Genomic DNA, 25593 nt, shown 5'->3' with positions numbered 1-25593 from the left:
TAATTTTTAATTAATTAAATTAATTTTTTTGCATCAGTAAAATAATAGCTCCAACCCAAAAAGGAAATACTTTTGACCAGTGAAATTTCAAAAAAGATTTGTTCTGTTTCCGCCCGGGTTCGAACCGGGGACCTTGTGCGTGTGAAGCACACGTGATAACCACTACACTACGGAAACCTCCTGACCTCCTGAAGTCAGTTGGCCATTTTGTACTTGAGCACTGCCCTGCAGCACAAGTTTCTTTGCTGGGGTTGCCAGAAAATTGTACCTTGACAATCTGCCGAATTCGGTCGTTTTCTGTTTAAAACTTTATAAAGATTCTTTTAGGCTGACCTCAATCTCTTGAGCAGACTGTCATGAATTAAACCTCAGAAACAATAGTAGTGGCAACATGACTTCACATATTTCCTTTATAAAAGGGCACTCTTCGAGTGCAGGGAATCAAAAGCTTGAGGCTGTTAAATAAACCATTAAAGTATTAAATAACAACAAAAGCCTTGCAAAATATGTGGTGGATTCTTTAATTTTCAATATTTAAAAAATAATGGTAAGAAATGTGCTTTTTACAACTGTACTTTGTATTTTCCCATCCTCAATCCAAAGGAGAGGGCTGTAAAAAAACGAATCATCGCCGGGAGAACCATAAAAAAGAAATAAACACAAATATAATAATTGTTCATTCCTATAGATAACTTTATTTTATGAATGGGAATATGAGTCTATAACTAAATAACAATTGGATGTGGATTCTAATGGCAAGTACATGATTTGTCTCTTATTCTATTGATCTATTGACATCTTTACTTTCCCCAGAGGCCACCGCCGAAGCCACCATCTCCGTAGCTTCCTCCGCTGCTGTGATGGCTTTCGTGATGACTTTCGTGAAATTCGTGGTGCTCGTAGCCACTGCTGTGTCCTCCGCCGTATCCTCCTCCATATCCACCACCGTATCCCCCACCATATCCCCCGCCGTACCCTCCGCCGATTCCGGCGCCTATGCTAGCTCCGATTCCACCACCGAATCCAAGTCCGCCTCCACCTCCGCCACCGCCACCGCCCAGAGCGTGCTTCAGGCCCAGCAGCTTGGGGGTGCGCACCTTGAGGCCCACAAAACCGGCGTGTGGTCCTTTAAAAGCCAACAGTTTTATCTTCCCAGCGGATGTTCCTTGCAGCAAAAACAGAAAGCATAATCCTAGCAGCAGGAGCAGATGCTGTTTATGGCACTGTTATCGAAAGAAAAGAAACCATTAGGAATTTCTATGTTTAATTTCTAATTTTAGTTTCCTATATTTTGTCACAATCACAATCCATCACTTACAATGATTTGCATTTTCACGTTTTATGCTTTTTAATTGATTAAATCTGTTTTTGGCCAAAGATCAGGGGCCTTTATTTGGAAATTACTTCGGCTAGTTGTAAAAACTGCGATTCAAGTTCAAATGTGTGGTGTGGGCCGATGGATGACGAGGCTAGAGTCTGTCTTGGCTGGGACGTGGACCACGACGCGTGTTCAATTGAAGCGGCTGCGAGGCAAGCGACGAGTTTTTATCTCTCCGACGCTTTTTCTGCGCGCGTCTCGAATCGCCCTTATGCAATCGGCCGCTGCCAAAGAGCTCTGGTCTGTCTTTTGTTGTTGCTGTTGCTGCTGTGAACTTCAGGCTGTAGCTTATATTTGCCTTATGCACACGATTTGCCCCTGAAAATTTCAGGTTTTTTGAGAGCAAACAACAACACAAATTTGGGCATGAGAAAAGAAATGAAAAGAAAAAAAACACTGAATGAACCAGCGAATGTCAATGGGAAACCTGCGATACAAGGTACGGCGGGGTATGTGCTAATTTAGAAGCATGAACCGAAATTTACTAAATGGGAAGGAAGTACATTTCAATAAACACAGAACGAAAAGAGAGCGAGGATCTTATCCAGCTTTTACTCTGCACATCCACACGAATGTAAAACCCAAAGGTTGGTAATAGAAAAACGAATGAATCATTTTGGGTATTTACGTTTTATTGACCTCCATCAAATTAAAAGCCAAATAAAGAAACCAAACAAAACACGCTTAGAGCCAGAAATTTCCAGCATTTAGTTAAAACAAATACGAGTATGCGTCTGTTTGCCCATCACTCATCGGCCATAGCCAAAGGGGTAGCCGCCGTATCCGCCATAGCCGGAGGATCCGTAGCTGTTTTGCTGATTACTAAACTGATTGTACTGCTGCCGGTAGCCCCCATATCCTCCATATCCGCCATAGGCCCCATATCCTCCATATCCCCCATAGGGCGAACCGAATCCTTGTTGGTATCCAGAACTGCTGCTCGCCGCAGCACTTGCACTTGCACTTGCCGAAGAGTAGCCGCCATAGCCCGAGTAGGGAGAAAACCCATAGCCAAATCCTGATCCTTGGCCCCACTGGGGGGCACTCAGCACTTGAAGGCACAGGCAGCACAGCACAAAGGACAGCGTAAAATACTAAAAGAGAGCAAGTATTAGTGGCACAGTTGGAGCGACTAAATCGTTGTGTACACCCACCTTCATGGTTGGCAAACAACTCAATGGCGTCTGATTAAAGTTTGGCATTCTTATAGCCGCCGCAAAACGGAAATACGCCTCAAAGTAATCACAATGCTGAGAAATATATAATTATAGAACAAATGTGAAGACATAATCATTAGGCACCCTCGTGAAGTATGCATGGAGTACTGACTAATATCGGAGATATTTTATACAGAATTTGGAATGTTTTTTAAAACACTTTCATCCAATCTCCTCTGAAGTTTATCTAGTTTAGGGCTACTTTTAGAACTTTATCAATACTCAGGGGTCAGCTCCACAGCCACCAACCCGTACACAGAACCCATTAAGTTTGAATTTGTTTACCCCCGTACATCTATCATAGTCGTAACATCTGTCTTTGGATCCAACTACAACTTCCTGACTAGCAATGTTGATGATGTGGGCTTGGGTTTGGTTTGGTCTCTCTTTGGTAACTCCGCTGACGTCAAGCGATAATCTGCCTGAGAGGTGAATAAACTGTGAAACGAAAGTGAAGGCATAATAAGGGGAGGAGTGTGCTACATGCATATACACATCGTTAGTCATACATTTACCTACAATACTTGGCAGCAAGTGCTAATAAGCTAAAAGAGTGCGGGTCGACAATGGACTGGGGGAGGCACATGCTTCGCTGCACGGAAAGTTTGTTTCTTAAGTCATTTGTTTATGTCAGTAATTATTAGAGGAACACCTTAACCGGGGAGAACTATCTGATTTGGCATGGGGTTTGTGGGAATTGAAGGGAGCGCTATATGGTGACCAATCAGTGAGTATCGCATTTTACTCTAGATCTTCTGCAGTTGCCTTTTCTGTCAAGAAGATGTCGTAGCCTAAATTAGTGAACACCAAAATCGTCACAGTGTTCCCTCTACTTGATGGTCTTGAGCAGCGTCTGCTGATTGCAATGCTTCAGTGATTATTTTTATTGGGTTTTCCATGATCTTGATCGGACAGCTGCTAAGGTTAACCCTCGAAAAAAATGATCATTTTGGGACTGACTGAAAAATTAACGCATTCTGATGCCCAGTCAAGCGGCGACGCATTGTCCGCCACGATTATTACGAGTATTGTGTCTTGTGTCTTGTGTCTTGTGGGGGGTATCTGGGCTCGGGGCATTCCCAGATTTCGTCACAAACTGGTTTCGCTTTCGGTTGCTGCTGTATTTGTTCTGCAATTTGCGTAGAATCACTTGGCGATGCGTGCCGCGTAGTTGTAGCCTTCTTGGCGATACATATTCGTATTCAGATTCGGATTCAGCGGTATAAAAGCTTCGGGCACTTCACAATTGCAATTTAGTTTCATCCAAGAAGCGCTCGAGATATCGTCATGGCTGTGATTCGTGCGAGTTGTGTAAGTGTTTCTGAGCCCTTTTGCTGTGGTGCACCTGCTCATTGGCTTTGCTCTCCGCTTTAGTTGTTGGTCGTCTTGCTGGTCGTCGGTCATGGTACGGCGGCACCTGCCCCTGCTCCCGTCAAGGCTGAGGGACGCACTTTTGGCCTCTTGGGCGGCGGCTTCGGTGGTAGCGTTGGGCTCAGTGCTGGAGTTGGCCTAGGCGGAGGCCTGTACAGTGGCTTTGGAGGCGGCGGCTACCCAGGTGGCTATGCTGGTGGCTATCCTGGAGGCTACGGGGGCGGATACTCTGGATATCCTGGAGGCTACGGTGGTGGCTACTCCGGCTATCCAGGCGCTGGATACTCTGGCTATGGACATCGACCCCATCATCACGGAGGATTCTATCCTGGCGGCGGCTCATACTACAACCAGGGCGGATCCTACGGCGGTCACTACAGTCAGTCGCAATACTCCAATGGCTATCACAATGGAGGCTATGGTGGTGGAGGTTTCTTCGGTTAAACGTGCCACCTCTGCTGAGACTGTGATCCATCAGCCCGCCATTATTTTTACAAGTACTCGTACCTGCCTCGCCGGAGATTGTAAAATCAAAATAACAACCGAAATATTAAGCTCAAAATCCGGTTTCTCTTGGGGGAATACATGTATCTACCATTGTCCTTGGAGCAACTCTTTTTTTTTGCGGTTCTCTCGCTGTTTAAATGCTCGCAACGAGACGTGCATAAATTTAATGGGCATAGATCCGAGATCCGAGATCCGAGATTGATGTGTGTGGCAGGGGGCATGACTAGGTCTGGGCATTTCCTGGCCATAATAAAACGATAGCAGGCAGAACCCCAAACAATTTTTGTGATTTTCGGCTAGAAATCTTGCTAGCAATTGAACCATTTCCTTATGGCCATAACGTGCACATTCAAATATGATTATACCAGGTGTTCGAAGAGTAAATGGGGTATATTGTATTTGTGCCCCTTCACTGCCGCTACCAAACGGGCGATAATCTTCTGTAGATAATGACCATATCTATCAGGTTCCAGAAATATGGTCAGATTGGATCATTATTATAGACAGAATGACAAACTAAATTTACAGTGGCTTCCCCCAAACTAACTTTACATACTCATGTACATACATATACATATGAGTACTGAGTACAAAAGATGTTTTTTTTTTTTTTCTCTCTCTCTTTATATTTACAATCTGTTTTTTTAAACAATAAGTAAATTGTATAATTAATATTCAATTAACAGAAATAGCAGTTTTCCAATGAGCCCTGCTATTATATATAACATCTTTTTAGTTTGTTGGATTTATCTATCAGGGATATCGAGAATGTGGTATCTTTTCAGTCTTCTTACTGTTAGGCTATTGTCTAATAGACTTAAGGCTAAATTATTTTCGTGGTTGTGGAGTCTGTCGATGTATTTCTTACTAGTTTTCTTTATTTCTTCTTTAATGGTTGGAATATTCAGATCTTTGTGGATGTTTGCATTAGATATGTAAAACGGATCATTGACAATGTGTCGCAAAGTTTTTGATTGGTAACGCTGAAGTATCTCAAAAGATGTGACGCGAACAAAGCTTCTCACATCGTTGCTCCTCATTTAGATTATTTTGTTTTGTTTTTTTTTTAATATTTACACCCAGCATTACTATTTTCATGAACAGCAGCTTTCATAAGTATTCGTCAAAGAGCATAAAAATAGAGAGCAAACGTTTCGGGGTTTCTTCGGATTTGTATTGCTTACATTCCAGTCTATTCAAAAAGGTTATATTTTTATGAACACATCCATACATACAATGTAGTACGAATAAATGTGTCTGAATACCGGGTGCAAAAGTTGTGCCGCCTGCGAAGCGTCTCACTTCCTTTGTGCTGCATAAATAAATACTTTAACGTTTCCAGGAAGTTAATCTTGCTTCACACGAGAGTTGGGTCTTTGGATTGGAGTCACTGGATATAGATTGAAGGAAGTATCCTGTAGAATCCACTCATTGAATCCCCAATCTTCAAAACATTTATCATATTTTCTTAGGTAATATCGGTAAAAAAATCGTTCTTATATTTATTTCCTAAGCGATACTCGTAATCACATTTTAACTACATCTCTATACATAGTAGGAATGGGTCGGATTGGATCGTCTGCTGAAGCTTATCCGTAGCTGCTGAGCTGATTCCTCGAGCGATAGGAGCCCGTTTGGTAGACTGGCTGTACCTGTCCGGTCAGCTGTTGGATGATCCCATTCACAGTGGTGGCTACGCCGCCCACCAGTTGCGCAGGCGTCACAGGCGGCTGCAAAAGAGATCGAATTAGTGTGAGAGGGAGGGACGAATAATTCATTCAAGGCTCTTCGCGACTTACCGCTCCAGCTGAATCGTAGTAGACACGATTGGGCACGGGTCGGCGCACTGGAGGCGCTGCATAGCTGGGATCCACGGCAGGATCGCTCTGTAAATCACCCGCAGCCGAAGCAGGACGAATGGGATCCGAGAGGGGTACACCGGGTACAGTCGCGGCTCCAAGCACACCCGGAGCGAAAAGCGACAGCCACGTGGCAAACGGAGCATACGGACGGACTGGCACGGGGTAGGGCACCACCGGTGGTGGTATGGGATCTGAGAGAAGACCTCCGCCAAGACCACCACCAAAACCACCGCCATAACCACCGCCGTAGTTGCGACATCCTCCCTGATAAACTTTGTACACATTCACATCGAAGAGGAAACGTCCCTGCTCGTCCGGGTCCTTCTGGCTGCCCTTGGCATCACGTCCGAAGGGTGAGCAGGGATTTCCCCCACCATATCCACCGTATCCTCCATAACCACCATATCCACCATATCCGCCGTAGCCCAAGTAAGGACGCGCCAACTTGCGGAGCTTCTTCTTGAGCAGCAAAGTCCTCTCATCGCCCACGGACTCGTCGAGTTCCTGGTTCGAGGCGCCCGCAAATTTGGCATTTTCCGTGTCCGATTTGGTGGCAGCAGCGGCCCCACTGGTGCCACTGGTGGCACTGCTCTGCCTCGATTGCCGCTGGCTCGGCGATTGGACGGTGTTGTAGGAGTACGGAGAGGGCCTTCTCCTGGGGTAGTCGTAGCTGTAGCTGCGCGGATAGGCCGCGGAGAAACTAAGGGCTCCTAGAAGGAGAACAAGCAGCAGCTGCATGTCGAGGATGTGTCGCGGATTCACTGAGTCGTTGAAGAGACTTCTGCTCGGTTGGCTGGATGGGCACGAACTATTCCTCTGCTGTGGATCATGCCCCAACTTATCACCTTGCCGCTGTGCCAAAAATAAAACAGCAACACCAATTTGGCAAATTTGTTGCTATACCCTTAGAAGGCAGCCCCAGACACTGACGATATTGCATAATGCCCTTTTTTTATTGGCCCGACTCGGCTCGGCTCGCGTTTTTCCAGCGCATTGTTTTGATATGGTAATCTAGGCCGCCCACCCAGAGCAGCAAAGCCCCAGCCCAAGCACCGGCAGGGCAGGCATCATCATAATCATCATTATTACCATCATCATTATAGTCGCATCGCCCACATGTGGCACAACAATAGCAAAAGGAAGAAGCAACACCAAAAACATGTTACACTCTGCGACTCGTGTGCATTGACCTGTGGCAGCCAACGCTTTCAGCTCTGCAGCTCTCACCCGTTGAAGTTTTTGGCCAAAAAGCGTATTTCTGCCAAAAATGTAAAAATACAAGTGGGTCAATGTCGCCTCAGCTGCCGCACTGGGAACGAACCTAATTAGTTGTGGGGGGAACTACAAATTCATCTAATATTAATCATCCAAATTTTTTGCATGTTTCTGGCTTACAAATGAATCATAGTTTGTCCTATAAATATACTCGAGCTCCTTCTCCTTTAAGCACACACTCCTCCTGCCTTCTGGTATATCATATTCAGTTTAATTGATGCACACATAAAATCGCTAGGCCTCAATGGGGCAAGTCTACCTAAGGTTACAATAAAAGTATAAACTTTAAGCTTAAAACTAGAAAAACAAAACTGTACAAAAGTGTGAATAGTAGACACAGAGATTGGAAGTAGTAACCATAGTTTAGCTTAGTATCCAGATAATAACTTAAAAGCTGAGCTGCAAAGTCTGTGCGTTGTATTTGAGCCGCCTCGCCCCTGGTTAGACAGCCATTTTGGGTTTATTCGCCTCGGCCCGCTTGCGCATCGCCCTCAAGCGCTGTGTGCAGTAGACGCGCAGAAAGATGGCAACGAAAACGATGAGAACACCAAAGATGCCCAGTGCCGACACGCGGTGGTTGTAGATGAAGCACGAGAGCATAATAGCTACGGCCTGTGGGGGCAAAGGGTGAAGCAGATAAGTGTGGTTCTGGCTAGCAGACAGTTGAGTAAACAGAGACGAGACGGGAAACGCGAACCGGGAGACTCACCTGACGCAGCGTCATAATGATGGTAAACACAACTGGGCCGAAGACATCGATTGTGTGGTAGATAAACAATTGCCCGACCGCTGAGCAAATGGAAAGCACAACCATATCAAACACGAATTTCGGATGCTACAAAAACGGAATAATTGATGTGAGGTAGGACTAAGCACAATAAACATAATGTAAATATCTACCTCTGTGGCAAAGGACAGGGAGTCCATGAATCCGCCCTGCATCGACAGCGAGGCGCCAGTGAAGATCGAGGAGAAGAGATTTACGCCGCACATCATCTGGAGGGAGGTCATGCCGTAGCTCTTGAAGAGCGAGCCCTGCCAGTTGGCCGTAAAGCTGTCAAAGACCATGTACAAGGAGAGCAGGAAGACGCCCGTCAATGTGGTCACTCCACTGGCCTTGTTGCCGTCGGCCGACCCACTCATGAAGAAGATCATGCCCAGCGAGATAAGCACGGCGGTGACATACTCGTACGATTCGTACTTGGCTTTCGACATGATCTTGCCCATTACCATGACGGGGATTATTTTGCACGACTTGGCCAGCACCTGGGTGGGAAAGTTGACGAACTTCAGCGCCTCATACTGGAACCAGGCGCTCATGATGTTCGAGAACGAGGCAAAGGAGTACTTGTAGAGCGGTGCACGGTGTCGCGTGGGTGAGGGCTGCCACTGCAGATAGATGAGGGCCACCACAAAGGCCAGCAGTCGGTTGGCAAACACCAGAAATTGCGAGTCCTTGAACTTGGAACTCTCGCCGGAGAAGTTCAGATATTTCTGTGTCATGATCTTCTCCTGCAGCACGCCCCAGGTCAGGTAGGACACCATGAGGCCGCCAAAGCACCAAAGCAGCTGCACAGCCTCCTGGGAGCTAGTGCGCTTGCCAGCGCCAGCCGACGCTGCCGAGCCTGCTGCTCTCTCCTTATCCGCTGTGCTCGCCGCAGCATCCAGTGGCTCGTAGCTGGAGTTGCCGGTGATGCACATGTTGATGGCCGTGTGCAGAAAGGTCTTGTTGCCTCTCTCGAGGTAGCCGGTGCGTGCCACATACTTGTAGATGAGATAGCCGGGCACAACGACGCAACTGTAGCCAAAGCAGTTGACCATCAGCTTCAGCAGCCAGGCATAGTCGGCACTCTGCGCCTCCACAAGCTGCGACAAGGTCACATCCTTGGTGTAGAAGCCGCCCAGCGATGCACGCAACAGGTCGGAGAAAAAGTGTATGACCAGCAGGCTGACCACGACGAAGGAGCTGAAAGAAGAGCACAAATAAATTACAAGATAAAGTAAAGAAGATGTTGCTGTTTACCCACCATATAACTAGCTCCGGCACTCGATTACTCATGGTGTATACGTGCATATCAGTTCTTCTTTTGCAGAATTCCGCTGACACGTCCGTTTCTGGATGCCAGATTGAACTTCTTACTGAGCGTTCGGCGTTCCGAGTTCGGCCCGGGGGCGAATGAATATTTTAGCCGGCAAACGCAAGTCAAGTGTCAGAGGTTCAATAACCGCTCAAACTAGTTTTTGCATAGAACAAGAACAGCAGCAGGCAGCAAAAATGTATTTTGTAGAAGTTTGTTTATACAGCCGCAGCGGAGAGTGGGGGTCGGCCGGGGATGTGTCAGATGTGCGTGCGTCGCTCTTGGCTTTGGTAAGTCTTCTGCCGCTCCAGACGGTGCGAGGGTTATGGTTATCTGGGAGTTTGGACTGCTGCTGGCCGGCAGCCAGCTCTAGGGCCAGCTGTTTAAATATTCCAATTCACGTTTCGATCAAGACACCCCCCTCCCATCGTAACACAACAAATTTTTTAAAATTACAAAAAATAGTGCGACCGCGTCGCAGTGTTTAAATATGCCGACAGACCCTCAGAAAAATACGCATTCATTAAATATACTGTAAATATACCGTAATCTTAAATCATTTCCCCCGACTTTGATCTTCTGTTCAATATTACCAGCTGGTTAGGATTCTCAGCCTTGAAACTATAATTTTATCCCATTCATCCATCATTTATCTGTGGGCTGAGAACCCTATTTGCCAGTATTATTAAATATTTAATTCAACATCTGGTTATTCGATATCCTATCATGCGAACAACTTTTTGAGTATTTTCTTGTCTTCGTTTAGTTTCTTAGCGCGTGATGTGCTTTTCGTCACCCTCTTGACCAATGCACCATTGAACCTGATTAAAAGTGATTGAACCTGATTGAAAGTGATTGAAAATCTTAAAAAGCCAAAACTAACCTTATTAAAAGTGGTTAAAAGTGACTGAACAACTTGAACAGGTAGAATGAATCTTATTCAACATGTTTAACTGAGAGTAAACAACCTTTTGGTTCCCCGGCAACCTCATGAAAATCCTTAACATTTCCAATTTGTAAGGCTGTTAAATAAAAGTTGGGGTCGCTGCCTATTTGTATTGGTTTTTATTTAATTATTTGTTGTTGCTTACACAAACAGGAAACAATTAACTTAGCTTTATTTTTACAATTAGCTCTAATTAGAAATAATAAAAATATTGAAGCTGTTTTTTTCTCCTTTTCTGTTTTACAATCCTTTTTATGTGTATTATTTAGTTTATAATAATTTGTTTAAATGTTAGTTTTCATACATGTATTATGTATGTATGCTTGTATGTGGGTATGTACACTAAAGCAGCGAGGGGCAAGGAAGGGCGGGGCGGCGGCGACTTGGGGGCCAAATTATCCTGAATATATATCGCTATATAAGAAGTTGATATTTGGCGTTGTCGCGACTGCGCTCACATTTCCACATTAACTTTGTATGTTACATTCAAAATTTAGTTAATTCAACTACTAAATATACATGTTACATAATGCTTTTGCTGCTCTGTTGTTTATATATATTTTTATTATTTTTATTTAATTGTATTTGTTTAATGTATAATTCCGTTAATTGTTTTTACGTTTTCCTTGCTGTCGCTTTAGTTTACAATTTTCGTTAGAATTCTTTCTCATTTTATGTACATAAAAACAAAAGGAACTATATCTTTCAGTCTTTTTAGTGTGTGTGTGTGTGTGTGTGTGTGTGTGTGTGTGTTGGTGTATGTGAGTCTGTAAATGTGTAGTGTGGCTGTGTCGATGTGCATGTGTAGAATATCTATTGTTTCATTATGTATATTATATAGCATATTACATATTATAATTAATTTAATTTAGTTTTTATTTTTTTGTGTGTGTTTTTTTAATTTTATTTTTTTTAATAGTTTTTTTACTTCATTTTTCAGTGTAAATATCGCTTGCTTCCCAGTTTTGTTTATATAACTAGCACTAGTGTTTTCCTTCTTTGTTTTTTGTTTTGTTTTAATTATAGTTTAAGTTGTTTATTCTGCACATTTTTTTTTACAATCTAAGCAATTTGTATAATTCATTTAAATATTTAGTGTGTATCCGTGTTTCCGCTTTTGCATCTATTAAAAAAGACAAACAAAAAGACACATAAAAGCAGAATAAACCTTTGCACATGCGCTCTCTGCTTTCGTTTTTACGTTGCTTTGCTTTTGGTGCTTTTGCTTTTGCTACTGCTTCCTTCTTTTAGTTATTAAATATATATATTTTTTGCGTTTATAGTTAAATATAATAATATAAAGAGCGAAGGCAAATATCGAATACTTTTGTTGTTGATTTTTTCATTGTAAAATTCCATTTGTTGCTGTTGTTAATGTTGCTGTTCTGGTTCTGGTTCTGGTTTTTTATGTTGCAAAAATTGTTTTATGGAGAATGTTGTGTTTGTGTGTGTGGTTTCTCGCAATGAAATGTGGGGGCTATTGGATTTATTGGGTTTGTTGTTTTTTTCGGGTTTCTTTTGCTATAATTCATAGAACTGTCAGGATAGTACACTCAGCAAAACATATCACGTTCAGTTCTTAAATATGTAGGAGCCCCCCATATATATGTAAATATATATGTTTGTGGGAGGGTGTGGGTATGGGTATGGGTGTGTAAGTGTGTGTTTGTATTTGTGTGTAATTGTGTATATAATTTGTCTATTGTTTCGTCTATTCTCTATTGTTGTAAAAAACAAAATCCGTCCGGTTTCTTGTTCATATTTGAGTTTATGGCGTATGGCAGATAATATTCTCTAGGATTATCTAGATGCTTCTCTTGTTGTACGTGGTGTGGGTCTATGGATGTGTGTGTGTGTGTGTGTGTGTATAGGTGTATGGTGTTGCTTTACTTTCATCTATAGTTAGTACATAAAATGCGTTGCTTTTGCCTTTCGTGTAATAAATAGCATTAAAAACGACCAGCAGATTGTATACAATTACTATTTATGCTTATTTAGTATATATGTATATGATGCATCAGTTACTTAAGCTCTCAGTTTTTTTTTTACATTACGTTATGGTTTTCCTTATTCTCCTCTTCGCCATCTCTCCGAAGCTTGGCTTCAACAGAAATTAATTTAGAAAATAAAAGAAATTGAACAAAAGTGCTTTGCGCCACGGCCTCTCGCTTGATGTTTACACATACACATCCTCTCGCTCGCTCGCTCGCTCGCTCTCTCTCTCTCTCACTCACTCTCTTTGTAACTCGATTCAAAAATTTACAAAATTCTATGTACAGACGACAATAAATATTACAATTATGAAATGTAAAAAGGGAGAAGAATCAGAGAAATGTATAAGAAACAATCAAGCAACACTTGGTAAAACAAAGAGAAAAATATATAGAATCGATCAGTATCAGTATAAATATAAATATAAATTTAAAAATCCAAGCATTAAATTTTAAATATAAAAAAACGCACTAAAAACATTTCCTTGCATGCAGTAAAATTAGTTGAGTACATTTAGATTTAGTGTGTGTGTGTGTGTGTTGGTGTGGGGGAGGGATTGGGATATATGGTACATAAATCTGTAGATTGGTTTGGATCTCTGGGTGTACAATTATAACTAGCTCTAGCTAAACTCAGTGAAGACAGTAGTTTTGTATTTTGTATTGCTTGTTTCTTGTGTAGTTTCTATTTCCGGTGTCCGTCTCCGGTTTCCGGTCTCTTGTTTCTGCTTGTACATTTTTCCATATTTTTGTTTGTTTTGTTTTCTCTGCTATTTTCTGCATTTTCGATTGAACGCGTTTTGGTAGGTACTAAAAATTATCATGATAATTATTAAATATACATAATTAATGTATAAATGTATAAGTAGTATTTATGTATGTATGTATGTAGTAGGTAGTGGTTCATAATTCAATAATTTATAATTGGTAATTGGTAGAATTTGTATGTCTATTTAAACGGTACTTAGGTTGGTTGGTTGTTGGCTTTTGTACTTTTGTTATTTGCATGTAGGACTTGTTTTTGCTTCGCTTTCGCTTTTCTATCTGTTTGTTTGTCTGTTTTGTTTTTGTTTCTTGTTTTTGTTTCAGTTTCAGTTTCTGTATTGTAACGGCTATAGTTTCATTGATTTAAACAAAACAAAAACTGTCGTGTGTAAATACTAAACGAATACGTTAACATAAATAGGCTTAATCCAAAAATGATTACAATTTATACATATATGTACGTGTGAGGGGGGGTTTGATGTTGGAGGAGGAATTGTTAATCGAAGCTAATTTACAGTTCGCTTCCATCCATCCATCCTCATTCCCCGCTCTATTTACACTCTCCTTTCTTCTTGGACTACGCTTCACGTCCTATGAACCCATTGGGTGGCGGTGGCCGCGTCGAACTGCTCCCCTGCCTCAGCCAGTTCTCCTTCAGCAAATTCGATACATTACTGGCCGCCGCCGCTGCAGCCGCAGCGGTTGCCGCTGCAGTTGGAGACTTCCGCGTTTGGCTGACGCTTCGACTGCGTTGCGGATTTCTGGGTGCCCGCTGCCTGGGCCTGCTCAGCGGCATGCGCTCCATTTTGATGTGCTCCACATCCAAGTCCTCGTCCTCATCGTCCTCGGCATCGTCCTCCTCCAGGTCATTGTCCTCATCGGAGCTGCTCAGACGGGCCTGCGGTGCATTCATGAAAGCGTAGCTCGGATTGCTGCTTATGATCAGCTCTGGCTCGCTCATCATTACATAATTGGGATTGTCATTTGCCCCCGCTTTGGAGTTGGAGTTTCCCTGACTTTGACTCTGACTCTGTCCCGGACCCTGTCCCTGTCCCTGTCCTGGTGTTGGATGCATCATCTCGTAGTTGGGATTTGGACTGCTGGTGGTCAATATTGTGGCCTGTTCGCTATCCGTTCGCTGGCTCCACGAGTTACCCGGCGACCTCGTCGTGCCACCACTCGTTATCGACTCGTCCAGCTGCCTGTAGTTGGGATTATCGCTGATAATGGTCGAGGCTCCTCCGCTGGGCGTCGCAGTGGGCGTGTAGAAGCGCGGTGTGCCCGTGTAACTGCCCGCAGAGCCACTGCCGCCGCTCTCGATGGTGCCCAGATTGCCCATGGCCACCGGGTGGCTGGTGAGGTTCGAGTTGCTGCTGGTGCTGGGCGCATTCGAGACGCTGCTCTTGTAGCTGGCATTGCTGCCGCTGCGCTTGTGGTTGAACAGATGACGATTGAAGATGTTGGCTCGGTTGCGCAGCGTATCGGCCACGACTCGCTTGAGGCTGGGATAGCGGCCGCCACCGCCGCCGCCGCTTGTTCCCGTGTGGGAGCTGGCATTGGAGCTGGCCGCTGAGGCCGTTGATGGCTGCAGCGAGGAGCCGCCTCCCCCAATGCCAATCACATCGTCGGGCATGGAGCTGCTCATGATGATGGGCTGGCGGGATTTGCGCGGCAGTAAATGCTGCTCCCCGCTGAGCTTGCCGCCACCGCCTCCGCCCGTGCTGCCGCTTCGGCTCGTGGGTAGCTCTGCAAAGTTTGGACTCGGATCGTAGATTTCATAGCCCCGATCGGCGGCCAAGGCCTCGGCATCCGGCTGCACGTAGGCAGACGCATCGTCGCCATGCGAGGCGCCCGCCGTGGGCATCGTGGACTGGGCATCGGGTGTGCTGCTCACAATGAACCCAGACTGCAGGCTGAAGGGCGAATGCGTGGCATGATCGTCCACCAATGCAATGGGACTCTCTGCGGGCTGGTCGAGCGATGAGTTGTGGTCCATGTTGGACTTGTAGCCCTGATAGTCGCCCACCCTTAGCGGCGTGGTGGCATCCTCCTGGTCCTGATCGAGTGGCACAGCCGCAAACGCATCGTTCTGGCTCCGCTCCTTGCGCTCCTTCTCGCGGTGCACCAGTCCCGCCTCCGAGTGGTAGAAGGAAACGTCCTTGAACTCCGAATCGGGGCACTGCTGCTCCAGGTACGCAATGATGTCCAGGAAACTGGGCCTCGCCGACGGCCGATGGTGCCAGCAGCGGTGCATCAGTTTGTGCAACACATCGGGGCAGTTCTCCGGTCGCTCCATAATGCCACCATCGATGACGTACCGCAGCACCTGCTCATTGGACAGGCCCTGATAGGGCTGTGCCGCCAGCGTGGCCATCTCCCAGAGCACCACACCGAAGCTGAAGACGTCGCTGGAACTGGAATAGACGCCATCGCGCAAGCTCTCCGGCGGCATCCAACGCACGGGCAGCAGCCCCTTCGTGCCCTTGCGATAGTAGTCCGTCTCGTAGACGTCGCGCGTCATGCCAAAGTCGCCGATCTTCACGGTTAGATCCTCGGCGACCATGCAGTTGCGTGCCGCCAGATCGCGATGGACAAACTTCTTGGCCGCCAGGTAGGCCATGCCATCGGCTATCTCGATGGCCATCTGATAGATGCGCGCGTAGGTGGGCGGATGTACATTCCCCGTGACGCCAATGCGATTCAGATACGCCTGCATGGCTTCGTCCCGCTCCTCGGGTCGATGGGCGCGCAGATACGACTTGAGATCGCCCTTCTTCATCAGCTCCATGACGACCAGGGCGGGCTGTCCACGCGAGCAGACGCCCAGCAGTCGGACCACATGGAACGTGTCGAACTCCTTCATGACACTGGCCTCGCTGAGGAAATTCGTCCGCTCCCTGTCGGTGGCATTCTCGTTGACCGTCTTGATGGCGCACTCCATGTCGACGCCACCGGTCAGTGACTTCAGAATGCCCTCGTACACCATGCCAAAGGAGCCCTGGCCGAGCGGCGACAGCTGGATGATATTCTCGCGCAGCACCTCCCAGTCGTCCGGTATGTACTGCATGCTCGCATAGAACGGATTCACGTCCGTGTTCATGTGCAGATCGTTCGGCCGTCCCTTCATGCGCAAAATCCGCACATAGATCATCAGACAGGCAATCACCATTAAACACATGCTGCCCAAGAGCCAGATTAAGTACATCGCATAGTTTGGTCGTGGCTGTGCGGGGAAATAGATCGGTTTAGATGGGGGGAAAACTTATCAAAACAAATATGGAAAAACTCACCTGAACATAGATGTAGACAAAGTCCGAGTAGATGCCCTGCCCGGCCAAGGAGTTGGCACGCACCCGAAAGCTGTAGTTGCCCTCGTTTAGATGCAGCGGATAGCCATCGGTGAGATTAAGGAAGTCCGCCACTAGGATGCACTTCTTCTCCTCCACCTGGTCGGGCTTCTGCAGGCGATAGGCCAGCTCGTAGGCGACAATGTCGCCATTGGGATCGCTGGGCGGCAGCCAACGCAATCGCACCGAAGATTGAGTATTATTCGCGTTCTCCCGGGCCACAGTCAAATTTCGCGCCATGTCGGCATCGTCTGAAAAAGAAACAAATTAGTTTTACTGGGGGGACCCCCTCGGTCGGCAGCTTTGCTCACCCTTCCTGTTGGTCAGCTTGTAGATGGGATTCATGGAACTGCAAATGGATTCCTTGTCGTTGGGACCCGCTCGATCGCGGCATGCCACCACAAAGATCGTGTAGAGTGTGAAATGCCTGAGCCGCTTGAACGAGAACGAGGTCGTGTTGGCCAACACCTGGGCACCCAGCACCTCGTAGTAGTCGCCGAGTGCCGACATTCGTGTCTCATTCACCCACGCCTCGGGATCCACAATGCTCGGCTGGGATATGTTCAGGGGCTCCTCCTTGAGGGCGCGCACATGCCGCAGCAGAAAGCTGCCGCCCAACCGCTCGAAGCCAGAGTCAAAATCAATGTCCCGTCGCCGTCTGATGGCATTCCCAGGTCCACCACCATCGTCGATGCTGTTGGCGGAGGGTAGCAGGCCCACAACTGCACCTGCGCCTGCCGCAGCACCTGCACCAGCCTTGCCCTGCGCCTTCTTGGGCGACGGCACGTAGATAAAGTTCTGCAAAGCATTCTCAAACTCCATCTGGGCGTGTATCCGGCGATCGTCTTGGTCGCGATCGGTGGTCTTTCTGGTACCCTCCTCGCATTTGCAATCCGCTTCGCGTGTTAGCGGATCCGGAGTCTTCTCCGCGGGCGTTGGGGCCACCATCACCTCATTGTCCACGGCCTTGGCAATGGCTGAGAATAGAATGGCAAAGGGGCAATGAGAAATGGCTTAGGAAATAAACTTTTTTGCTGCACTTACGATCCACGCAGTAGTTCCTTTGTGGCGTATCTTTCGCTGTCCGTATGGTGAGCTCCGCTTTTACAAAGTAACGCGTCAACTTGCTATACGGATACCTTGGGGGATTCCAGGTGACTTGCTGCAAAAGCGAAATGAAACCGAAGATGCAGATGAGTAAGTGTCATGACATGACTGCAATCCCATGCCGCACCCCCCATCATACTCACAATTTCCGAACTGGAAACCGAAGTGGCCGTGATGGCCGGCACCATTGAAGGCTGTGCGGGCATCGTGCGAAAGTACATGACATCGCTCTGTCCATTGGTCGACTCCGAGGAGATGGCCATCGTTCGCACATAGAACGCATACTGCGTGTAGGGAATCAGATCGGTAAAGATGTGGCCAAACACCTTAATCGGATCACTGACGGTCCATCTGCAGAGAAGCAACCGGAAAAAGTGTCAAAGGGAGAGTCTATCGGGCATCAAAAGTGAGTTATGTACCTATCATCGCATGGCTGGTAGCTGCTCTTTGTGGCATTGCCATACGGATCGATCATGTGATAGAACTGAAAGCCAATAAATGCGCGCGGATCCTTGAAAAATATCGATGTATTGCTTATCGTCTTGTTCGAGCCCACTGGATCGCCCAGGATCACCGATTTCGGATCCACCTTCACAAATGCCGTGCGTGGTCTTGTACCCTCTACTGTGACCAGTATCTTGGCCGTGCCACCTATCCAAAGAGAGAATAATCAGCAATTTTCGCAGAATATATTCTGATCTGCCACTCACATGATCCTCGATTGCCATTCGAATCGGTGGCCACTTCGCTCTTGTTAAACGACTCCGGCTTGGAGGCCATCATCGGTCGCAGTTCGTTGATCGTCGACACGCACAGCTTTCGATTAAAGTGAAAGAAGACGCCACCATTCCGTATGTACACGGTCTGATTGGGCGCCCAAATCTCCTCCAGATCGTTGTTCTCCAGCACATACAGGGCGTACAGATTCTCCAGCATGGGAGCGCCACGTATCTCGCGCAGCGCCTTGAAGAACCGCAACGAGGTGAGGCCATAGGTGAGATGTACCTTCAGGTAGGTCTCAATCGTGTGCACCGATGCCAGTCCAAACTCCAGGGCCTCCATAATGTGGGCTACAATAAATCAATCAGCAAAACAGAACACTCAACAGAGAAACACTTGGACTTACATCTTCCCTCGCGTTTAATGCTGATGGTGAGGCCATTATTTGGTCCGATTTTGGTGCAGCCATGGAAATCCCTTGCCCGCACCAGACTGTCAATTAGTTCACCCTCGCAGGTCTTCTCGCACTGTCCCTGACACTTGACACAGGTGCTGTTCTCCATTTGATAGCCCTTGGGGCAACGGGTCGTGCACTGACCATTGTAATGGGCCAAAGGCATCTCCTTCGTCTCGTATTTTGTGCCAATCTGCTCGCACATTTCGGCCGTGATGCAGCGTCTATCATACTGTAGTTAAGGATCGTTAAAATCGGTTTAACATTTAATGTTTACGAAATGCATACCCGATAGAAACCTTGCGGGCAGGTATCCACACACGTGGTATTGTGGATCGATAGATAGCGACAGCTGATGCAGTCATTGTGGCCATTGTTGTCCCTGATGCAGCCACCCAGACAAGCCTTGTTGCAGCACGTTTTCTCATCGATGCAGTTGTTGCGGCACTCCTTGGGGCATACTGAAAAGTAAGGAAATTTAGTCACAGCGATTTTATATATTCTTATGTGTAGATTCCACTTACTTGTCTGACACGATTTGGTGTCCCAGCAGTAGCGCTTGTGATCCGCATACTCCTTGCAGCTGACGCTGGGCTCGCCAGCGTTTGCACCATTCATGTCCAGTACATCGCCGCCCTTGATCTCGCCTGGGCACTTGGGGCAGGTGGCCTCATTGCGATTGGTTTGCAGCACCACCTCCGACTTGGTGGCATTCTCGGCCATGATGTGCAGCCAGTTGACGGTGTGCACAAAGCACAGCGACGGATTCTTCTCGATCCGCACACCCCCATTGGCAATGGCTCGCAGCTTGGAAAGCCCCAGGTCCTGCAGATCGCGGTTCGAGTAGACCACCAGCGCATACCCATCGAACAGTATGTTGCCGCGTATTACGCTCAGATTGGGGAACACCTTCGACAGCGACACCAGATTGTTCACCCGGTACACGAGCACATACTCGGTGACCTCCGTCAGCTGCGGATACGACTCGTTCAGATGATCGGCATCGTTGATCAGCGTGATCAGCAGGAAGCCCTCAATGATGGTGCAATTGGACAGCTGACTGAACTCCCTCGCCGTGTTTCGTATGTCCATTGATTTGCAGGCTATTAAATGAGGACAGGATATTCATTAATTGTTATTATTTTAGTTTAAACTTTAACTCACTTCTTTCGTTGTGGGACAATCGTATTTGATCGCTGGGCCTCCCGCTACTGCTGGCCCGACGCAATCGCAGCTCAATTCTTTCGGATATATCGTCCGGAGGATACGGATGCTGATGCCGCTCCTGTTGCAAATGTTCATGGGGTTGTTCCTGGTATATCTCATCTGGCAGCAGTTGCATGGCGATGGTGGCGTGCATGGTCAGCAGACCAGTGATCAATATCCAAGCCAGACTTCGACTTCCATTATGATGATGATAATGATGATGATGTTGGTGTTTGTGATGAAAGCGTTGACGCTGTTGCTGTTTCTCTTGTTGAACTTGTGATGTGGCACGTTTACTTCCTAATTGTTGTTGTTGTTGTTGTTGTTGTTGTTGTTGTTGTTGATTATGTATAGAATTATTTTTGTTGTATTTGCTACGGCTTAAACTCAGTCTTGTTGTGGTTGCTGCTGATATTGTCTCTAACAGCAATAGGAATTGTGTATAATTTAAATATTTTTGTTTTAGTTGGTTTTGTGGCTCCTTGTCCTGCTCCCCCTGCTCCGCCTGCTCCCGCTGCTGCCTTCTACGTCGCTTTGTGAATATGGCACTATTCTGCATGAGCAGCAGCAATGATTGCAGCGTTCTCAGTATGTTGTGGCAATTGTCATAGATACTGAAGTGCTCCTGCCTTAGCCGTCGATTGTTCTTTGTGTTGTCTCTATAATCATTATCTTCATTATCATCATCATCGACGTTTCTGTTGCATTCAAATTTCCGATCATTCCCGAAATACTCTTGCCACTTGAACACACGTCTCACAAATTTTACTATAATTTCACATCCTGGGGCCATGGAAATTTTCACATCCTTTTCTGTTACTGTTGTTAATGTTGGCAATTTAGGTGATGCTGCTTCCACTGCCGTCACGCAGCAGCCACATGTATCCTCAGTTATTTGCTGCCGACACAAGACACAAATGTTGCTGGGCGATAATGTGGATGTGTTTGTTGTAGCTGTTGTTGTTGTTGTTGTTGTTGCTGCTTCGCCGATTGTTGTTGTTTTTGCTGTTGTAGCTAATACCTCATTTGTTGTTTTTATTGCAGAATTATTGCAGAATGCACTAGAATATATATTAATGTAATTATATTTGAAGAGCCTTTCTCTGAACCTCAACCGATCTTCCTCTATTTCCCACGCTGACGTCAGCGTCGCTGTTGACGTCTTCTCTTCGAAATTGAACATCTTTCGTTGGTGTTGGTGTTGTAGTTGTGGTGTATTGGTGTTGTTGAAGTATTGTTGTTTAATCCCCTTAACAATATGTTAATTTGGGTCTCCGGCCCGGACCCCGCTAGGTAATCATTGTTGTGTCCCGCTCGCACTCTCTGAAGGCACCGACCACTTCTAGACCTATGATTGGACCGTTATTAGACTCTGCTCTGCTTGCACACTGCTTTCCTCCTGCTTGTATGCGTATGTGACGTCTCAAATGACGCTGCACAGTCAAGCAGTACGTAACGTTCTGGAATGGTATCTGCTGTTGTTGAGTGCCGCTGCTGCCGACTCGCGACTGTTGTAACTGTAATGGGAAAACAGAGTGTGCAAATGTTGTTGTTAATTCTTTTTATACCCGGTACTCGAAGACTAAATAGGGTATATTGTATTTGTGGGGAATAACGGTTGTATGTAACGCACAAGTGGAAACGTTTCCGACCCCATAAAGTATATATATTCTTGATCAGCATCAATAGCCCAGTCGATTGAGCCATGTCTGTCTGTCCGTCTGGCCGTCTGTCCGTCTTGTTTTTCGGCTAGTTCTCAGAGACTATAAGAGCTAGAGCCAGCAAATTTTGGCTCCGGACTGCTGTATGCTCACACTGAAACCAGTGTATTTAAAAAATTAGCCCCGCCCGCGCAAAAGTGCGCAAACCTCCCAAACCTACAATTTTGAAGATACAAGAAAAAACGCCATTCCGTAAGCAATGGCCATATCTATCAGATCACCAAATTGGGATCCGATTGGATCAGTATTATAGCCAGAATGAGGAAATGAATTTGCAGTGGCTAAACCCACCCTGTCCCGCAGCTTTTGTTGTTCTTTTCACATTCTCTCATTCACACTCTGCTTCTGCTTCACGCGGCTCCTGCCTCTGCCGACTTTTAACCCACCCCGTCTCGCAGCTTATATTTGTTTTTAAGGTGCTAAGTTGCAGATGTAGTACTGAGTGTCGGGTATAAAAGTTGTGACTCGTAAGAAGCGTCTCACACGTCCCTTCTCGTTTTGCTTTGCTTTTTAGAGAAACTTAGAAATAGAAAAGTGGAAAACAATAGCAATAATTTTATGCGAAAAAGGGCCGTGTGCTCGACACACGTGTCGCTATCGGCGTCAATGGATCGCTTGGCGGGGGGTAAGTGTAAGGTAAGGGGCGGTAATGGGGATCATGACGGCCCGGCAAGCTGTCGCACGAACCTACCGTGACCACTTCTGTGTGTCTGTGTGAACGTGCGTCGAGAGTTCGAGTCGAATGCAGTTGCTAAACTCTCAGCGGGTATGACACTTTACAAATGCAATAATCACTTCTTGAGATTCAACATACTGAATAATTTAAAAAGAAGAGAGTAACCAGTTTCTCAGTTGGTTTGATTGGTTATATTAAATTGTAACTTCGACTTTGCCGTGAACCTTATCTCCACCATTATTCGTCCTATTATTTCCCTTCAATATAAACTTATTTGACCCGTCATTGTGCGTGGCCTAAAAGTATGCAATGAAGTCAAATCTAGAATATTCCGAAATCGGTTCAAATCATTAATACAAGCAACGCGTTAAAACAAATAACTGTGTATGAAACACCTTGTGAATGGCGTCATGGCGTAAAACAAAAATTGTTTGTGGAACATATATGTAGAGCCGATCGTGCAGCAGCGTCTAAAAGCATTACATGCTCTAGTTTTTCGTCAGCTCTCTTCCAGCAGTTGCCTTCTACCGCTTCCTGCTCAGCGCTGGCCCGCATGGAAAAACAAATTGCCCTCCGGTTCTTTCATTTCCCGGTCCTGTGAGCCTTGCCTTGTCGCTTTCGCATGCGCTCTCTCTGTCTCCCTCTCCATACATTTCGTAGTCGGTATTGCTGGCATTGACGTTTGTTTGCATGACGCGTGTGTCGGTAAAGCAGAGTGAAAAGCCGGCAAGGAGCAGCGCAGCGCAGCTTAGTCGAGTTGTAAAAGCGTAGTAAAGAGAGAGAGAGAGAGAGACGAGACCCAAAAGCATGTGTACATATGTACGTCTGTGACTGCTTACTACGTTGTAATTCATCAACGTCTGGGACTGCTGCTGCCACACATATTACAGGGTGCCCTGCGCGTTTGTTTTGGGGCGTATGAGCAGCAACCAGATTGCGACTGCGTGCAAAATGTGGCTGACAGGAGAAGGAAAAGTATGAGAGGGCATGGCAAGAGCATGAGCATGACCACCACCCACGATTGTGTGTGTGTGTAGTTGTTGTTTCTGTTGCAGTAGTACAAGTTCTGCTGCGTAGTTGGAAACGTAGTAGATGCTCATACATACATACGCACACGGCCTCTCTCAATTATACAACTTTGTTCTTGTTTTTTTTTGCACACATTTTTCTAGCTTGCCGCCCAAAAAGAACACACACACACACACACACACGTACACACACGTGCGAGCATACAAAGCTCTCTCTTTCTCTCTCTCTCTCTCTTTGGCTGCATAAGAACTGCTCTCTCTCTCTCACGTTGGACTTGCTCTCTCACGCACACGCTCTCAGCTAATGCTGCTTGTTTATTATGCTTTATTTGTGGTTTTTGTTGTTGTTGCTTTTATTGCGCAGTAAAAAATAATACACTGAACAAATGACAGACCAAAAGCAAATGTCGCGCTATAAATACATAAAAAGAACTCAACTCAAATAATTAAATGCTTATAACACATAAAACTAAGAGCTTGCAAAACAAACCATCATACCCTCTGCAAGGGCATCAACTAATGCCGACCCGCCATGACACCTGCCCTACGCTCCGCGCTCTGGCACTGCAGCAAGCAGTGCGAATGGTTGAGTGGCTGATTCCCAAACTGTGTTGTGACCCAGACTAGAACTTAAACAGATGAACAGATTAGCACTTCCGGACAACAAAAGCTATCGAAATACAATCTGATGCGGAATAGTGAAAGTGACAGGGTTACAAAAAAGTGTAAGATCCACTGTCACTAACACTCTTCCTAAACATCCGAATTAAACAGACATTCGGTGAGGGGTCAGAATGTTTTTCTTTGTGTGTTCATTTCGGTTGTTGCGGCCTCAGGCGCCACGCCAAGTGTAAAGGTGTAATTGGCACGCTTAAATGCCAGCTGTGTTTGTTTTTTTTTTTTATTATTTTATAAGTGGGAGCTACCTCTAGAAAAGAGACTTCGTGAGGTCTCCTCTGAACTACACTGCTTTGGACTCAAACCGTTTGGTAACTGCTTGGGGGAACTATCCTGCACTGCACTTCGTCTGATTTCAAGGTGATGAGCACGAACACAATGAGTAACTTGCTATAAAAAAACAATTACAAACACAAATAATTCCAAGAAATTAACTAAATTCATTGTTACGCACGCGCTGCACTTTTTACATTGCCGTGACTCATGTGGCAACAACAACAACAGCAGCAGCTCAGTCAGACGGCAGAAATAGTAATGCCTAACAGCAATAAGTATAATAATACTAACAATAACAACAACATTAGCGACAACAGCGTCAGCGAGCACTGAATGCCGCAGAGGAGAGACCGACCGGAGATCGAAAGATCCGATCCGATCCGACCAAGCGCTCCGACCAAAAGCCAACAGCATTCCAATCCGACACAAAGTTGCCGGACCAGTTAAGAAGCAAGAATGACAAACAATACAACAGATAAAAACAAAAACAACAGCAGCAGCAGCAGCAGCAACAGGCAGCAGAAAAATGAAGAAGTGAAAAGACAGAAAGAAATCCCCAACCCAACTCGAATGCATAGAAATATTTCTTATGCTCCAAATCCGACGCCAATCACACTACTGGCAAAGTTTTGCTATTTTCCAGATATTTTCGGTCTTTTCTACTGATACCTAATAAAACAATAAAATTATCCGATTATGATAAGCAAAGTTTTGTGGCAGACTTTATGGGAGGAAGATCTAGACCCAAGAGCGAAGCCTGATTTTCTAATATGCAAATCAACTCGATCGGATCGAGAGCTCGAGCTCTACTAATAATATATGCATCTTTATAAATTAAACATTTTTTGTTTCTTGTGTGGTGATTGCCGAGACTCAAAGTCGTTTCCCTTCAACGTTTCCCATTCATAATATCTCAATTCTACGGATTTGTCACATCATCTTCATCACGATCATTATGAGACGTGGACTCCATAAGCCTCTTTTAGTGAC

The 25593-nt window shown here is 45.9% G+C and overlaps 6 protein-coding genes and 1 non-coding gene across 11 annotated transcripts in view; 1 reads left to right on the top strand and 6 right to left on the bottom strand.

Annotated features, from left to right (window-relative positions):
- Nucleotides 1–104: 104 nt before the first annotated feature.
- Trnav-cac lies at nucleotides 105–177 on the bottom strand. The gene has a single exon. It is a non-coding gene; the product is annotated as a tRNA-Val (tRNA).
- A 498-nt stretch (nucleotides 178–675) lies between these two features.
- Nucleotides 676–1330, bottom strand: LOC117586392 (glycine-rich protein DOT1). Its single transcript, XM_034276423.1, has 2 exons — nucleotides 1319–1330; nucleotides 676–1223 (listed from the first exon to the last, which is right to left on the bottom strand). The coding sequence occupies exons 1-2, from the start codon at nucleotides 1328–1330 to the stop codon at nucleotides 801–803; spliced, it is 435 nt and encodes a 144-aa protein (XP_034132314.1). The 3' UTR covers nucleotides 676–800.
- A 794-nt stretch (nucleotides 1331–2124) lies between these two features.
- LOC117586391 (neuropeptide-like protein 31) lies at nucleotides 2125–2538 on the bottom strand. The gene is made up of 2 exons (XM_034276422.1): nucleotides 2533–2538; nucleotides 2125–2472 (listed from the first exon to the last, which is right to left on the bottom strand). The coding sequence occupies exons 1-2, from the start codon at nucleotides 2536–2538 to the stop codon at nucleotides 2128–2130; spliced, it is 351 nt and encodes a 116-aa protein (XP_034132313.1). The 3' UTR covers nucleotides 2125–2127.
- A 1300-nt stretch (nucleotides 2539–3838) lies between these two features.
- Nucleotides 3839–4568, top strand: LOC117586292 (pupal cuticle protein Edg-91). Its single transcript, XM_034276247.1, has 2 exons — nucleotides 3839–3906; nucleotides 3970–4568. The coding sequence occupies exons 1-2, from the start codon at nucleotides 3883–3885 to the stop codon at nucleotides 4408–4410; spliced, it is 465 nt and encodes a 154-aa protein (XP_034132138.1). The 5' UTR covers nucleotides 3839–3882; the 3' UTR covers nucleotides 4411–4568.
- Nucleotides 4569–5965: 1397 nt separating this feature from the next.
- On the bottom strand, nucleotides 5966–7142 carry LOC117586291. Its single transcript, XM_034276246.1, has 2 exons — nucleotides 6273–7142; nucleotides 5966–6203 (listed from the first exon to the last, which is right to left on the bottom strand). Exons 1-2 carry the CDS (start codon nucleotides 7071–7073, stop codon nucleotides 6063–6065), a joined length of 942 nt encoding a protein of 313 aa, XP_034132137.1. The 5' UTR covers nucleotides 7074–7142; the 3' UTR covers nucleotides 5966–6062.
- A 660-nt stretch (nucleotides 7143–7802) lies between these two features.
- On the bottom strand, nucleotides 7803–10131 carry LOC117586290 (adenosine 3'-phospho 5'-phosphosulfate transporter 1). Its single transcript, XM_034276245.1, has 4 exons — nucleotides 9638–10131; nucleotides 8511–9576; nucleotides 8320–8445; nucleotides 7803–8222 (listed from the first exon to the last, which is right to left on the bottom strand). The coding sequence occupies exons 1-4, from the start codon at nucleotides 9682–9684 to the stop codon at nucleotides 8052–8054; spliced, it is 1410 nt and encodes a 469-aa protein (XP_034132136.1). The 5' UTR covers nucleotides 9685–10131; the 3' UTR covers nucleotides 7803–8051.
- A 2533-nt stretch (nucleotides 10132–12664) lies between these two features.
- The window catches only part of LOC117586474 (insulin-like receptor), a 44335-nt gene continuing 31406 nt past the window's right edge, over nucleotides 12665–25593 (bottom strand). For 3 of the 5 annotated variants that reach the window (XM_034276563.1, XM_034276564.1, XM_034276562.1), the window contains 11 exons: nucleotides 20183–21741; nucleotides 19543–20121; nucleotides 19307–19479; nucleotides 18971–19250; nucleotides 18555–18914; nucleotides 18264–18495; nucleotides 17988–18195; nucleotides 17782–17899; nucleotides 17049–17714; nucleotides 16681–16988; nucleotides 12665–16613 (listed from right to left, as the gene is read on the bottom strand). In XM_034276563.1, coding sequence (XP_034132454.1) covers nucleotides 13968–16613; nucleotides 16681–16988; nucleotides 17049–17714; nucleotides 17782–17899; nucleotides 17988–18195; nucleotides 18264–18495; nucleotides 18555–18914; nucleotides 18971–19250; nucleotides 19307–19479; nucleotides 19543–20121; nucleotides 20183–21407 — 6795 coding nt within the window. In that variant the 5' untranslated portion in view covers nucleotides 21408–21741 and the 3' untranslated portion in view covers nucleotides 12665–13967. The remainder of the gene's footprint in view (nucleotides 16614–16680; nucleotides 16989–17048; nucleotides 17715–17781; nucleotides 17900–17987; nucleotides 18196–18263; nucleotides 18496–18554; nucleotides 18915–18970; nucleotides 19251–19306; nucleotides 19480–19542; nucleotides 20122–20182; nucleotides 21742–25593) is intronic. The other 2 variants (XM_034276565.1, XM_034276566.1) reach the window with 2 other exon arrangements.

The sequence above is a fragment of the Drosophila guanche genome, unplaced genomic scaffold, assembly GCF_900245975.1.
Source record: "Drosophila guanche unplaced genomic scaffold, DGUA_6, whole genome shotgun sequence".
In the NCBI taxonomy this organism is placed as follows: Eukaryota; Metazoa; Arthropoda; class Insecta; order Diptera; family Drosophilidae; genus Drosophila; species Drosophila guanche.
The sequence above is the reverse complement of the archived record's forward strand: the minus strand, read 5'-3'. Positions and strand labels throughout refer to the sequence as shown.